Genomic DNA, 16,327 nt, shown 5'->3' on the forward strand with positions numbered 1-16,327 from the left:
TCCCGAAAAAATTGTATCGTCGCAATGACCGCGGTATGATATAAACTAGTCGACATTTTCCTTTTCCCTAATAAAGAACACATTACTTAATTGATTATACAACACCAACCCACATACTCATCATCACCATCCATGTTCACACTCGCATGTAATGAAGTGTCATGTATGTATGTGGTATGCTGTCACTTCCAATTACATTTAAATATTTTTTTTAGTTCGTTGCATAAATGGATTGATTACCGCCGAAACTAAAGTGAATAGCTGCTGAATATTGTCGGTAACTTGACCACCAGCTATTAATCCGCAATATTGATTGCAAAATGTGATTATAAGTTGGAAAACTGCGGGTAAAGCTGCATGTGTGTGTAAAAAACGTTTGCTGGTTTTTGTTTTATATCATCGTCATTGAAGGCCATTCATTCACAAAATAAAAAATAATAAAAACAACAAAAGTAGTTAAAAAATTTCACAAGTTTCTCTTCCATAGCCTCGGCAAAAGTTATGCATGCCAGTAACCAATGGTGTTATTTGTGAAACTTTTTATGCGAATAAAATAATTTTATGTCGGTCGTTTGTTGTGTTGAATTTTTGTTGCCAGTAGTGGTGCGGTGGCGTTTGCCGAGCGTCGTATTGTATTTATGCAATTGTGTTTTAACATAAAAATCTTCATTCTGTTCCAAAAAATCCTTGCTGAGGAGTTGCCTGCGTGTGCTTCAACAATAAAGATAATTATGGATTATGCCCTCATTTTAACAGATTATACCAGCAGTGGTAAGTACAATCATGAATAGTTGGCTAGCTGGCTGCATGCCTGGCTGACTGGGCAAAAAGATAAAATTAGACATTTTTCACACAGAAAAACGTAATTATCAAAAATACAACAAACGAGTATTTATGTAAAATTTTAAGCATGATTAATGTATAAAGTGGTTGAGCGAAGATAGTTCTTGAATAAATAATGCAAAAAATGGGGAAATAAATATTGATACAATGATTAATGTTAGTAAATGAAGGAAGTTTTGAATGTTGAATGAAGACGAAAAATAAGAAGACACATTCGCGGTTATGGGCCCCAAAGACCTGTGGCCTTGATATCAAAAGGGATAATTTTGTCAGGTTCACATGTTCTAAACCGCTAAGAATTTTGGTTTACTCTTGGAAGAAAAGTTGTAGCTCTCGTCTTAACGAATAATAATTGTGAACACAAAATCCATTCAACCTCATCTGCAATGTCAAAATCGTTAAGGTCAAATTTTCGTTATATTTTGTCGTATTTTGGTCTACAGATATCAAACCGATCAAAATTGATTTAAAGAACCAATTACACAAATATACCTTCGATCTCAATAAACAACTTTCTAGAACATATGAACTCTGTAAAAATGGTACTTTAAGGTCAAAATAGCAAATCAAATGCTATGTTTTTCCTCTTTTTTCTGCTTCTGCTCCATAAAAACTAAACCATTAAAAATTAAGAAAACAATCAACCACAATAATGTAGCAATGATTTCAGTAAACAACTTTCAGGAACATCCGAACTCTCTTTTTAAAGGTCAAAATAGCAAAAAACTTTAGAAAAAAATTCGATTTTTATACTTTTTTCTACGATTCTGGTCCACAGATACGGAACCGTTCAAAATGCAAGAACACAAACAACTATACTAATTTACCTACGATCTCGGTAATCAACTTTCTAGAACATATGAACATTCTAGGAGCGGTTCTTCAAGCTCATAATTCACTAACAATTATATTATGGTCTTTGTTGACTGAAGGATACCGTTGGAGTGCTCTTGAAGCAATTTTAAATGGAAGGTGCTTGTACCTGGTAAGTTTTTACGGATTCTGAAGCTACAATGTTCATAGATGAGAAAAATCAAATAAAACAAAAAAAAAAAAAAAAAAATTGCCGGAGCGCTTTTTAAATAAATCACGATACAAGTCGAAGTTCGAAATGGGACAGAAGAAGAAGAAGTTGTAGCTATAAAAAATGTCTGTATGATTGATTTCGTAGGTTTTACCGTTATTGAAATTTTCGTTGGTTTTACCATTTTTGAAATATAGAAGTTCAAATTTGGAAAAATTCACTGACTGTATCGCCTCCTTATAAAACAATTTCCCAACTTCAATTTATATATCTCTAAAATGATACAACCTAAGAAGAAATTACGAAAGCCAATCTTATAGAGAATTTTCACAGCTAAAAGATTCTCTCTAGTCCCATTTCGATAAGACTTACCGTTTTCAAGCAAATCGTGAACACCTAACAAAAAAGCTATAAATGTGACCTGAACATGTATATATCTCAAAAATTGTAAAAACTAGGAACAAATAATAACGATCAATCCTCTAGAGAATTTTCACAACTACAACATTTTCTTTAGCCCTACTTCGATAGGACTTGCGGTTTCCAAACAAAATCGCTAAAACCTAAAATAAACCAAAAAAATGTAAATTTTAACCACGAAATCCCTCAAACGATTTTTTCTTGTTTTTGGATTTTTCTCTCATGAACATTGCTGTTTCAAAATCCCCAAAAACTTCCCAGGTGTAAGCGGTTTTCACTTAAATTTAGTTAAGGCACACCATTTATGACATTTTTTTTAAGGTAGCGATACAATCAATACATTGTCCCAATTTGAACTTCTTTATCTTAGTAACGGTAAAACCTACGAAATTATCATAAAGGTCAATCTTGTAGAGAATTTTCATAGCTACGAATTTTTTAGTCCACTTTTGATAGGACTTGCGGTTTCCAAGCGAAATCGTGAAAACCTAAAAAACCCCCAAAATTGTCAACTTGAATAGCGATTTATTTAAAAAGCGCTCCGGCGGGCACTTTGCTAGAAATAATTATAAATAAATGTAATAATAATTATAATAACAATTACAATAATAATTATATTAATAATTACAATATTTATAAATAAATTATAATAACAATTACAATAGTAGTTATAATTAAAATTGGAATCTTGAATTTTAAAATTAAGATAACTGTTGAAGTGTAGGATTGACAAGTTTTCCAAATTCGTAGTAATGGGTACGAAAAGTACTAAACGGTATTAAATTTGTTACAGTTTGGATTTGGCAAACGGATAAAGCTGTAATCCTGAAATTTGGAATTGAGATTATTGTTGGAGTGTAGGATTGAAGATATTTTGGAAATGTGTACGTATGGGTACGAAAAGTACTAACTGGTACTAAACTTGGTACAATTTGGATGTGGGTGAACAGATAGAGCTGGAAAGCTAAAATTAGGAATTAAGATAACTTTTGGGCACGAAACGTACTGAATGGTACTAAATTTCGTACAATTTGGATTTGGGTGAACGGCTAGAGCTGGAATACTGAGATTTGGAATTAAAATTATTTTTGGAGTGTAGGATTGACGACGTTTTGAAATTCGTATTTATGGGTACGAAAAGTACTAAATGGTACCGATGGAGCTCGAATCTTGAAAGTTGGAATTAAGATTACGGTGGGAGTGTGGGATTGAGTAAGTTTTGAAAATTCGTACTTATGTGTACGAAAGGTTCTAAATGGTACAGAATTTTATATAATTATACCCTCAGCATTTAGGCTAAAGAGGGTATTTACACTTTGATACGACCAAAAATGTGCCTCTTTGAAATAATGGTTTTAGACCCCAAGTATGTTTGTACGATATCCGTTTCAGACAATTTTGAGTAGATCTAGCAATGTCCGTCCGTCTGTCTGTCTGTCTGGCAGGCTGGTGCGCACGATAACTCTCGAACGGATCAATCGATTCGGTTCAAATTTTGGGTATCGAAATATTTTGTCCAGATTCGATTTAAGTTCGAAGATGGGCCATATAGGTCCACTCCTTCAGGTACCTCCCCCACAAATGTTCAAAAATTGTTGCAAAACTTGTGCGCACGATAACTCTTGTAGGGAATAACCGAGTTGGTCCATACTTTGCACATCGTGTAACTTCTACCAAACTTAGATGAGATTCCAATATGGACTCAAACGGTCCACTCCTTCGGGTACCTCCCACACAAAATTTCGGAAAAGTTCAGTTTAGGACCTGGTCTCGAATCGCTTTGATTTGTGTTTACGCTGTTTTCGCTGTCCTCTATACGACACTGTAAGTTTCATTAGGGGCAAGTCCATACTTCCTGAGAAAATAGCCTGAAAGTTACAAAAAACCCTATGACACCGCGTATAGTGCTTGGAGCGCAAGATAACTCTCGAACGGATTTGCCGATTAGGTCCAAAATTTGGCTTTCGTAATATTTTGTCCAAACTTAGTTTAAGTTCAAATATGGATTATATCGGTCCACTCCTTCCGGTACCTCCCCCACAAAAGTTCGAAAATGTTCGGAAAATTTGTGCGTACGATAACTCTTGAAGGGAGTAACCGATTTGGTCTATACTTTGCACATTATGAAATTTCTACCAGACTTAGATGAGGTTCCAATATCGACTCAATCGGTAAACTCCTTCGAGTACCTCCCATACAAAATTTCGGAAAAGTTCAGTTCAGGACCTGCTCTCGAATCGCCTTGGTTTTTGTTGTAACATCTTGTATTCACTGTCCCCTATACGAAGGTATAAGTTTCCTCAGGGGCAAGTCCATACCTCCTGAAAAAATAGCCTGACAGTTGAAAAACAAACCTATGACACCATGTTTATGGGCCGATTCCGGCCAAAATTTGGCCTTCGTAATATTGTTTCCAAACTTACTTTAAGTTGGTAGATAAGCCATATCGGTCCACTCCTTCATGTACCTACCCCACAAAAGTTCAAAGATATTCGGAAAAATTGTGCACACGATAACTCTTGATGGGAGTGACCGATTTGGTCCATACTTTACAAATTCTCATAATATCTACCAGATATAGATCAGGGTATATTTCTGTCGGCAAAGCCGACTGATACTTTTTTACTTGTTTTTATTGTGTAAAAGGGTTAGTACGAAATTTTGAAATTTTAGATTTCGGAAATTCATACTTATGTATTTATATGTAAACTAGCGGACCCGGCGAATAAAAAAAAATAAAAAAAAGGAATAAAATTTTATACAAAAACTCAATTTTCGATTTTTCCAATTTTCCGACTTTTCCAGAGAGATTTTCCAAAATTTTCTTCCGTAAAGACCTTCTCCTCAAAAATACGAATAACTGACAAAAAATTTTACAGAAATCGGCCTAGCCGTTCTCATTTTATGAATTACTATAAATTTTTTACACCATTTATATATATAGATTACTATTATTGGGCTTTGAAGAACTGATGGAGCTGAAAATGAGATTCGAAGTTGGAATAAATGGTTCATATAAGAAGGCAATTTTTTTAAGGTAATACCCAGGTGTACGAAAATTACTAAATTTGGTACAATTTAATTATTGCATGAACGATAGTATGAGTTTCTTTTTTTTGAGATGCTTATAAATTCAGATATTTGGTTCGAGGGTCGCTGATGGCTCAAATGGTATGGAAATATCTACTATAAGGCTACAAAAAGTACTAAGTGGTACTAACATTGGTCTTGGGTTTCTTTGTTTACAAGAATGTTTTACCTTCTGAGGACAGAAAGCCTTAGTTAAAATAAAATGTAATATTGATTAAAATTGGTATTATTGCAATACAATTTTTGAATATCCTTTCCGCATACGAAGTAGCGGGCACATTGCTAGTAATAAATATAATAGCAAATTATAATAAACTTACGTGGGTGGAACAGGTGTTCCAGCAACAAAGACATAGGGTCTCATGCATAAAAACGAGTAAAAGCGATGAGTTGAGTCAAGTAAGCAATTGCTCGTAAGTTGAGTTAGATCGAACAGCAACAGCTTTTGCTCAATTTCGTATGCATAAAAATGAGTTCAAACCAATTGCAATTACTTGAGTAAATTGAGATCAAACCTCTAATTGTTATTGAAGTACAAACAAGTCGTCAAGTGGAAGTGAAGTAGAAGCAAATAATAAAATAGAAACTGACGATATATCTAAATTTTTAGTCCAAAAATGAAAGATTTGTGGTTTTTTTTTAATTTTTATGTGAGTACAATCAATAACTCCAATTGCAAATGGAAAGCAATAATTTGCCTGCCATTTCCTTTGACAATCTTTTATTTGATCTGCATCTTTCGGGAATTTTATCCATTCGCTTGCTTTGGCAGATATAAGTTTTGCAACTTCCGCAATTGTTCGCGACACAGTTGATTGATGGGCCCCAATATCTGTGGCTATACCATTTTGGAATCCAGGATCTGCACAGAATCTTAAATAGAGTCGAATTTTATCAATGTTGCTGCAGGTACCACCACGACTTTCTTCTGACTCCTCAAAAAAATAATTCGCTAACCAGCAAATGCTACTACCATGAAATCTATGTATTTATCATTTTATTATTAGTTATATAAAAAATAATAATTAAGATTACAAACCTGTATAATTTTTTATCCTCACTTGCTAAATTTGTCTTACGCTTTTGATAACATTTTTTATTTATTTGTGGTACAAAATATTCAGCCATGATTCCCTTTTAGTGCACGCGAGTCAACTAAAAAGCATGCTCCACAAAATTTAAGCAAGAGCTCACAAAAGTAAGCAAAACCTTGTTTTTATGCATATGAAAATGAGAACAATCTCATCTAACTTCAACTTCTAAGTTCAAACTGAGCAAGAAGAGATCAAACGTGAGCAGTGAGTAAAAGCAAATACATCAAATTTTATTATGCATACGACAAGCACCTTTTACTCAAAAAATCGAGTTCGAGCTCAAGCTCACGTTTTATGCATGAGACCCATTGTCATTATACTAAAAATTTTACCAATTTTCACAGAGAAGTTTTGGTCCATTTAACCCACTAAATATAATGTGATCATTATCTACAATTGCAGGCATATTCTTTATCGTAAATCCAAACCTTACTTAAAATTTCGCGCCGATCAGACTACCCTTGCAGAGCTACAAAATTGGATACAAATTTTGTTCTTGGTCCATTTCACCTCCTAAATATTTCATGATTACCGCCAAAAACCAAAGGGGTCTATTCTACTCTGAACCTGACCTCCACACATGATGAAGATTGGTCCATAATTTGCGGCCTGTAGGGTGCGTGCAATTCTTATGGACGGACGGACACACATCTCAAAATTATGTCGTCGATATATGAATTTTGGTATACCACATGCGGGGTCTACGGTGAATATTTCGCGGTGTTAAATTAATTTTTTTCTACAAAAACTACTGATTCGATTTTCCTGAAATTGTCTGGGAATGTACAGGGATGGCCCCCGGGTTAAATTGGGATACGCATTTTGTTCAATGTCGGAGGGGCGGGGAACTTCCCCTATACCCTATTACTTTAAAAATACAATATTACAATATTTACGAATGTATCGGTTTGGAAATTAATTTGGGAAACAATTGTGGTTGTGTCTCCGACCTAACCTACTTATTTGGGACCCAACCACTTGGTCACGCCACTTTTTAAAAATATGTTACATCTACAAAACCACTGAACAGATTTTCCAGACATCTTCAGGGAATGTACAGGAATGGCCCGCTGTGCAAATAAGATGCATGTTTTCTTGACTTTCGAAGGGACGGGGCACTTCGCTTTGCCATATTATGAATAAAAATAAAATGCGGTCATAACCCAACATAGGTTTTTGTGGACAGAAAATTTTACCACGCCCACTTTCTTCAATTTTCAATTTAAAGTTTTTCTGCAAAAACTACTACTGAACGGATTTCCATTAAATATGCAGCCAAAGCACAATGTTTGCCGTTGTTATGTATATTTTATGAATTACGAAAGAAGTGGGGTACCTTCCCCACGCCTTTCTTTTAAACGCTAAATAAGCATACTTATGATTATTTCGGTTTCAGCATAAATTTTGGGAAGCAACGGTGTTGTATGTACCCTAGATATCTATTTGGAGCCAAAATACCGGACCATGCCCAATTTTTTAAATATGTTATATCATGAAAACTGATGACAACGCCCACTCTTTTCAATACATTATATTTTCAAAACTACTGAACATAATTCCATGCAAGTTTTAGAAAATGTTCAGGAATATCTCGTGGTCCAAAATGCTATATATTTGTAGACGAATTTCGGGAGCCTATTGTTTTATAATCGTTATATTTGCTAAACTTATGAGTGCATTGGCTTGCAAATTAATTTTCGAGATCAAGAAAAAAGATATATTTACAAATTTCGGTAAATGGCGATTTTCAACGGCCATGAAAAAAACTAAAACATATATGTCTCAATAAGCGGAAAAATTCGACTTAACCATTTTTTAACTTTTATAATTAGATCGCTTTAGGATAAAGACAGGGGACATGGACGATCATAAATCCTAAACAGCAACAATGGGCGAAAAAATCCGGCAGTCCGTAAGAGAAAAGAAAGGTTACAGACAAAATCTGTTGGTAGATAGAAAATCATCCTCGGTTTTACAATGGACCGAAGAAGTAAGGTAGAAATACCTTTTTTTTTTGGAATTGTCAACCATAAAGTCCATAAAAAATTGTCATTAAAACTCATTACGAAGGGTCAGCAAAGCGGACCGGGGTCTTCTAGTAACAAATAATAGTTATAATATTAATTATATGGAATACATATAATAATTATAATATTAATTACAATAATAATTATAATAATACTAATTATAATAACACATTGTGTCACCTTGAGTCTTTTTTAAGTACATATTTCACGGTGCTCTTGAATCAAATTTAAATGGAATGTGCTTACACCTACGAAGTTTTTGCGGATCCTGAAACTGCAATGTTCATAGATGAGAAAAATAAAAAAAAAAATAAAAAAATGTCCGGAGCGCTCTTTAAATAAATCGCGACACAAGTTCATATTTTTAAGGTTTTTTAGGTTTTCACGATTTTCCTTGGAAACCGCCAGTCCTTACGAAATGGGACTAAAGAAAATGTTGCAGCTATCAAAATTCCATACAAGCTTGATTTTTATGATATCTTCGTCAATCCAGTGTCCTAATTTGAGCTTCTATATCTCAATAACGGTAAAAACTACAAAGATATCATTAAAGCCAATCTTATAGCGAATTTTCATAGCTACAACATCTTCTTTAGTCCCATTTCGTGAAAACTTAAAAAACCCTTAAAAATGTCAACTTTAATCGCGTTTATTTAAAAAGCGCTCCTGCGATTTTTTTTTTGGTTTTTTGATTTTTCCCATCTTTGAACATTGTAGTTTCTGAATCGGCAAAAACTTTTTAGGTGTAAGCACCTTCCATTTAAATTTGATTAAAGAGCACCGTGATTTGTTTGAAAATATTATATTATAATTTACCTCTGTGTTTATAACGGATATCCTAGTTGTCCCATGTTGACATTGCTGAACAACATCATCATCATCATCTACCACACCATCACGACCACCTGTTATATGATTTTATACAAAATTGACGACAGCTGAAATGTTTTCTGTCTAAGCAATTGCATACCGTCATTTGTCTTATCTACAAAGTACATTTTGGCATAGCTACATACATACATATTATGTATGTATATGAGGCGTATAATGTATGTATTTCGAATTTCTACCTAGCTGCTCACAAAAGTCGACAAAAAACACATGTCTTTGACAAAATAAATTAAACGCTAAAATATTCAACAAATCTTGTAATTATTCAAAATGACATCGCTGTGCAGCAAAGCAGCAAATCTTTAAAAACATCTAAATTACTGATGTTAGGTTATGCTTGTCGTTGTTATTTGCAAGAATTTGTTGTCGTCTCATTTTTTCGACGATATTATTTAATGGCGATAAAATAAACATAAATAAATATTTTTGAATTTTGGTAAACACATTTTCAATATTATAATTAATCAAATATAATACCCTAGACAGGCGGGAGTGTTAATTTGCATTAACTGTCTTATACCCTAGACAGACGGCAGCGTTAATATTAACATTAACTGCCTTAATTCAAATTAATTCGTGCATTATCCTCATTCTTAATGCACAAAATCAAAGAAAATTTAAACTGAATTTAGGTATTTCAATATGGCAATGCTGTGAAAGAGAGCCCATATTCATGTAGGAAAGAGAGCATATTCATGCTCTGAGACCCAATTTACATTGAAAATCAATTGTCTGTCAATGTTAAAGAAAATAAAAAAGAAAACAAATCAGACATTTTCGCGTTTCTTTCAAATAAGTAGTGGTCTCTCTCGAATAGAATAGCAGCTAATCGTTTTTCGCGCCTTCCATCAAATCTACTTTTAAAATTTTTATTTTCACAAGCATTTCATTACCCACCATACCAATTCTATCGAAAATAATATCTTCCTCAAATGTCCCTTTTTTTGCGACATTTTTATACCCTCAGCCTTTAGGCTAAAGAGGGTATTTACACTTTGAAACGACCAAAAATGTGCCTCATCGAAATAATGGTTTTAGACCCCAAGTATGTTTGTACGATATCCGTTTCAGACAATTTTGAGTAGATCTAGCAATGTCCGTCCGTCTGTCTGTCTGTCCGTCTGTCTGTCTGTCTGGCTGGTGCGCACGATAACTCTCGAACGGATCAATCGATTCGGTTCAAATTTTGGGTATCGAAATATTTTGTCCAGATTCGATTTAAGTTCGAAGATGGGTCATATAGGTCCACTCCTTCAGGTACCTCCCCCACAAATGTTCAAAAATTGTCGCAAAACTTGTGCGCACGATAGCTCTTATAGGGAATAACCGATTTGGCCCATACTTTGCACATCGTGTAATTTCTACCAAACTTAGATAAGGTTCCAATATGGACTCAATCGGTCCACTCCTTCGGGTACCTCCCACACAAAATTTCGGAAAAGTTCAGTTTAGGACCTGGTCTCGAATCGCTTTGATTTTTGTTTTAGCAAGTTGTATTCGCTGTCCTCTATACGACGCTGTAAGTTTCATTAGGGGCAAGTCCATGCTTCCTGAGAAAATAGCCTGAAAGTTACACAAAACCCTATGACACCGTGTGCAGTGGTTGAAGCGCAAGATAACCCTCGAACGGATCTGCCGATTCGGTCCAAAATTTGGCTTTCGTAATATTTTGTCCAAACTTAGTTCAAGTTCAAAGATGGATTATATCGGTCCACTCCTTCCGGTACCTCCCCAACAAAAGTTCGAAAATGTTCGGAAAATTTGTGCGTACGATAACTCTTGAAGGGAGTAACCGATTCGGTCCATACTTTGCACATTATGAAATTTCTACCAGACTTAGATGAGGTTCCAATATGGACTCAATCGGTAAACTCCTTCGAGGACTTCCCACACAAAATTTCGGAAAAGTTCAGTTTAGGACCTGCTCTCGAATCGCCTTGGTTTTTGTTGTAACATCTTGTATTCACTGTCCCCTATACGAAGGTACAAGTTTCCTCAGAGGCAAGTCCATACTTCCTGAAAAAATAGCCTGAAAGTTGAAAAACAAACCCTATGACACCATGTTTATGGGTGGAAGCGCAAGATAATTCTCGAACGGAAATGCCGGTTCCGGCCAAAATTTGGCCTTCGTAATATTGATTCCAAACTTAGTTTAAGTTCGTAGATAAGCCATATCGGTCCACTCCTTCAGGTACCTACGCCACAGAAGTTCAAAAATGTTCGGAAAAATTGTCGGCACGATAACTCTTGATGGGAGTGACCGATTTGGTCCATACTTTACACATTCTCATAATATCTACCAGACATAGATCAGGTTCGAATATGGACTATATTTGTCGACTCCATCCCGTACCTCCCACACAAAATTTTGGATAAGTTCACTTTAAAACCTGCTATTGAATCACTTTGATTTTTGAAGCAATTTGCATTCGCTGCCTCAATTACGATGGTAAAAGTTGTTTCAGGGGCAAGTCCATACTTCGTGAGAAAACAGCCTGAAGGGTGTAAAAACCCCCTATGGCACCCCCATGGTCTATGTCGGTCCATTCTATTAAGTACCCTTTCCGCAAAATTTTTGAACTTTAATCCTAATCAACATTTTTGTCGGTTCATACGACCAAAATTTTGAAACCCCCTAAATACATAAGTTTTTTGTGAAAAAAGTGTTTCAATTTGCACAGGCTGAGGGTATATCTCTGTCGGCAAAGCCGACTGATACTTTTTTACTTGTTTAATATTAAAAGGACTCAAAAATATCGCAAATAAATTAAATTTATTTTTGCATTATCGTGGTGAAAGGGTCAATGGTAGAAAGTATATTTGTTTCGCATATTTTGGCGAACTTTTGTAAAACTTTATGAAATGGTCTGCTGGGTACAAACAAACAACACAGACATCTGTTTCATAAATGCAGAAACTATCGTCTGTCAGGGTAAAAAGTTAATTCAAATTAAGGAATTTTTAATGCAAATTAACTCTGCCGTCTGTCTAGGGTGTAATGTACATTTAGGTATTTTAATATGGCAATACCGTAAAAGAGAGCCCATATTCACATGAGGGAGAGAGGAGCATATATGTATATGCTGTGAAACACAAGGAAAACAAAAACTACAGTGCAAACAACAACAAAACCGCAATCAACTGTTTCGTAAACTGTCGTCTGTCAGGTTAAAATTAAATTCAGATCTTAATGCAAATTAACCCTGTCGTCTCTTTAGGGTATAAAGTAATTCCCAATTATTGCTGAGTGGTAAGCGTGGATACAGTGGAAGCCATTGTCCTCTTTCGATTGGATGGTAGGTTTTGACACCAGCAGGTTTTGCCGCTGCAGTAACTAATGCAGCTTTTGCCTTAAATTTCCGGTTTGTAGAGGTTCTTTTCCTCTTTGTATATCAATTCGGCACTTATCTTAGAGACAGTCTCTTCAATAAATAATTTTTTATACCGCTTTTATTCCTCCATAGAGCTTAAAATAATGACCGTTCATAAATTTGGCTTCTGAAAAAAAACAATCCCTAACCTAACAATTCCAATACAATATGATGCTTTTTTAGTTGTTTACCAATAAAATGTCTTCAAGTTTAATTCATTTCTAAGCTTCTAACCACAATCCCCGCATTTTCCAATTGCTAGGAGGAGGAGTACATTGAATTGATTTGATTATCTAGACATGCATTTGAACAGTACTACATTTCGAGTGCAAACACCGCAGGATATGTTGTCTTTTGAGCCACCACAAATGTTTCGACCATAAAACCACCGACCAACGACTTGATATTTGTAGGATTTTCCCGCAAATGTTTGGAATTCCGCCATTTGTGGCGAAGGTGTGTAAACACAACAATTCAAAGATGGTGGTGGTGGTGATAGGGTGATGACAAAGGTTACTGGTGTGGGTGGTGGAGCTGATGGCATTTGTTATTTGGCCAAAGCAACCTATTGAACCCAAAAAACAAACATCTGCAGCAGCAGCAGTTAGGTGGTGTATCCAAGGAATTTCCTTGGCTTTCCGTTTTTTTACGGAATTTATTTGTTGTCATTGTTGTTGATGTTTGCCGCCATTTTCAATTGTTAAAACATGGTGTTGTTGTTGTTACACCGAAGCCGGTTAGCGTTGGTGATGGTGGTGGTGCTAGCAAAACTATTCATCATGGAATTCCTCACCATGGTAAGCTAAAGCTCCGACCAAGTATTGCATGGCAAACAATAGCAAAAATTGGAGGAAAAAAACATGTTCCGTGGAAAATTCGACAAAAATCATTGTTGCTTTGGCTTTGTTATTTTTGTGTTGCTTTTGTTGTTGTTGTTGTCTATGACAATTGGAAAAAAATAAAGAATAGTCTTCTATTGTCAATTTGATTTTTTGTGTTAGTAATGCGAGAACCACGTGAACATTGCAAAAGAAGGTCGTCGGATGAACAATAGAGAAAGAAGAAGAAGAAAATAAAATAAATAACTAAGGAGAGAGAAAAGAAATCAAATAAAAAAAAATCCAATATTTGATTTAATATATTAAAAAAAATAAAATCAAAATACGAATTCATGATTATTTCGAAAATTATTTGAGTAAAAATGTGTTTTGCAAACAATTCATGGTACAATTACACAGGTAGTGGCATCGTAGAATTTTGAATATGGTATGTCAAAACTTTCTTTATGTTGTTGGGGAAATTACAACAAAAATAATTTTTTTATAAAGGGGTTTGACTTTTCATATTCGATCAGCTGGTGTGATACCACTACCTGGTAGTTCTGCCATGAAACAATTCTAAAATTTTTTTCCTTTCTTGCTGTCAAGAAGAACGTAAATAAAATTATTTTCAAAACAACGCCGTCTTTTTTTTTGCTCTATTTTCGCATAGCGTAAGAAAAACTCTAAAATATCCGTTTCCGGTAGATATAAAAAAATAGCCGTGTATTTGTGCAGTGCCATGAACGTCTACTCTCCCCTTCCGCTCTGTGTCTAAGTGTGTGAAAAATTAAAATAAATTAAAAACGTGTTTGGAGTTTTCAATGCACCGTCTCTAGCGACTATCTACGACGACTAAAACGATTGGGAGCCACCACATCTTACTGGCAAAAAAGGAAAACATAAATAATGTGTTAAAAATGGATTTAGGTGGTCGTGTGCAATTCTTACAGGCCCAGTTATTTCCAGTATGCCCTTTAACACCTTTAACCAGTGGAGGCAGAGGTAAAAGCGGAACATATTTTTAAAACTTTGTGTAATAAACCAAATTCGTGTAAATTTGCCATAAAACATATTTAGTAGTGCCATTTTGTTGAAATGTTCTACAAATAGTGCCAAAATTATGAATTATTTGACCAAGGCTTTTTATGAGTAATTTTCATTTAAGTTGGCCATAATTTTACGATTTTGAATATAATATAGAATAAAGTGTGTCATTGAGAAATTTGTCTAAAATGCAGTCCACGGTGTGCATTAACCAAATTTAAATGGAAGGTGCTTACACTTGGGAAGTTTTTGCAGATTCTGAAACTACAATGTTCATAGATAGAGAAAGAGAGAAATATCAAGAAACAAAAAAATCGCCGGAGGGATTTTCAAATAAATCGCGATTTAAGTTCACATTTTAGGGGATCTTTAGGATTTTACGAGTTTGCTTGGAAACGGCGAGCCGTATCGAAATGAGTCTTAATGTTGTAGCTGTGAAAATTCTCTACAAGACAGACCTTTATGATATTTTCGTAGGTTTTACTGTTTTTGAGATATAGAAGTTCAAATTGAGACAATGTACTGACTGTAACGCCTCATTATAAAACAATATCATGCTCAGTGCGCCTCAACTAACTTTTGATGAAAACCGCTTACACATGGGAAGATTTCGCGGATTCTGCAATGTTCATAGATAAGAAAAATAAAAAACACAGAAAAAATCGGCGGAGGGATTTTTAAATAAATCGCGATCAAAATTCGTAATTTTAGGTTTTTTAGGTTTTCACGATTTTGCTTGTCGCAAGTCGTATCGAAATGAGTCTAAAGAAAATGTTGTAGCTGTGAAAATTGTCTTCAAGACTGATCTTTAGGTTTTCTCGCAGGTTTTACTATTTTTAAGATATAGAGGTTCAGTTCAAATTTTTAGGTTTTTATCTTAAGCCTTCAAGATTTTGCTTGGAAACCGGAAGTCACATCAAAATGGGACTAATGAAAATGTTAAAGCTGTGCAAATTCTCTACAAGATTGGATGATTTATTTTTTCCTAGGTTGTACCAGTTCAAGATATATAAGTTTAGGTTGGGAAATTGCAGTAATTACATTGTATTATAAGGAGGCGATATAGTCAGTGCATTGTCTCAATTTGAATTTCTATATCTCAAAAACGGAAAAATCTACGATAGTATCATAAAGGACAATCTTGCGGAGAATTTTCACAGCTACAACATTAAGACTCATTTCGATACGGCTCGCCGTTTCCAAGCAAACTCGTAAAAACCTAAATATCCCCAAAAATGTGAACTAAAATCGCGATTTATTTGAAAATCTTCTTTAGGCCCACTAACATAGGACTCGCGGTTTCCAAGCAAAATAGTGAACACCTAAAGAACCCCTAAAAATGTGAACTTAAATCGCGATTTATTTGAAAATCCCTCCGCCGATTTTTTTTGCTTCTTGATATTTCTCATCTATGAGCATTGTAGTTTCAGAATCTGTAAAAACTTCCCAGGTGTAAGCACCTTCCATTTAAAATTAGTTAAGGCGCACCATGAGTCTTATAAATTCTATATAATAAAAAAAAACAAGTATAATAAAATAGCCTTTGTGAATTGAAACACTTATTTCCACAAAAAACTTAGAAGGTTTTCAGAAAAAAGGTCAAAAGGAATGGAAGTGTTTTTTTCTTGCGAGTCATTCCTCTCGATAGATATCGCAGTCACCCGTCATTTCAGTTAGTAACCATATAGTTTAGATCTTTGGA

The 16,327-nt window shown here is 34.8% G+C and overlaps 2 protein-coding genes across 14 annotated transcripts in view; one reads left to right on the forward strand and one right to left on the reverse strand.

Moving 5' to 3' along the window:
• Nadsyn (NAD synthetase) overlaps positions 1 to 16,327 on the reverse strand; it is a 443,475-nt gene that overhangs the window by 51,746 nt on the left and 375,402 nt on the right. The window lies entirely within an intron of this gene.
• The window catches only part of Nna1 (Nna1 carboxypeptidase), a 411,438-nt gene that overhangs the window by 26,749 nt on the left and 368,362 nt on the right, over positions 1 to 16,327 (forward strand). For 3 of the 10 annotated variants that reach the window (XM_073976462.1, XM_073976463.1, XM_073976465.1), the window contains exon 1: positions 14,433 to 14,583. The exons of 2 other annotated variants lie outside the window; for them this stretch is intronic. In XM_073976462.1, the coding sequence (XP_073832563.1) occupies positions 14,499 to 14,583 (85 nt within the window). In that variant the 5' untranslated portion in view covers positions 14,433 to 14,498. Of the gene's footprint in view, positions 1 to 13,754; positions 13,999 to 14,187; positions 14,584 to 16,327 lie in introns of those variants that run through there. 5 more of the 10 variants (XM_073976457.1, XM_073976459.1, XM_073976468.1 and 2 more) reach the window with 4 other exon arrangements.

This window comes from Musca autumnalis, unplaced genomic scaffold, assembly GCF_047663935.1.
Source record: "Musca autumnalis isolate F117 unplaced genomic scaffold, ASM4766393v1 scaffold_3, whole genome shotgun sequence".
NCBI classification, from domain to species: Eukaryota; Metazoa; Arthropoda; class Insecta; order Diptera; family Muscidae; genus Musca; species Musca autumnalis.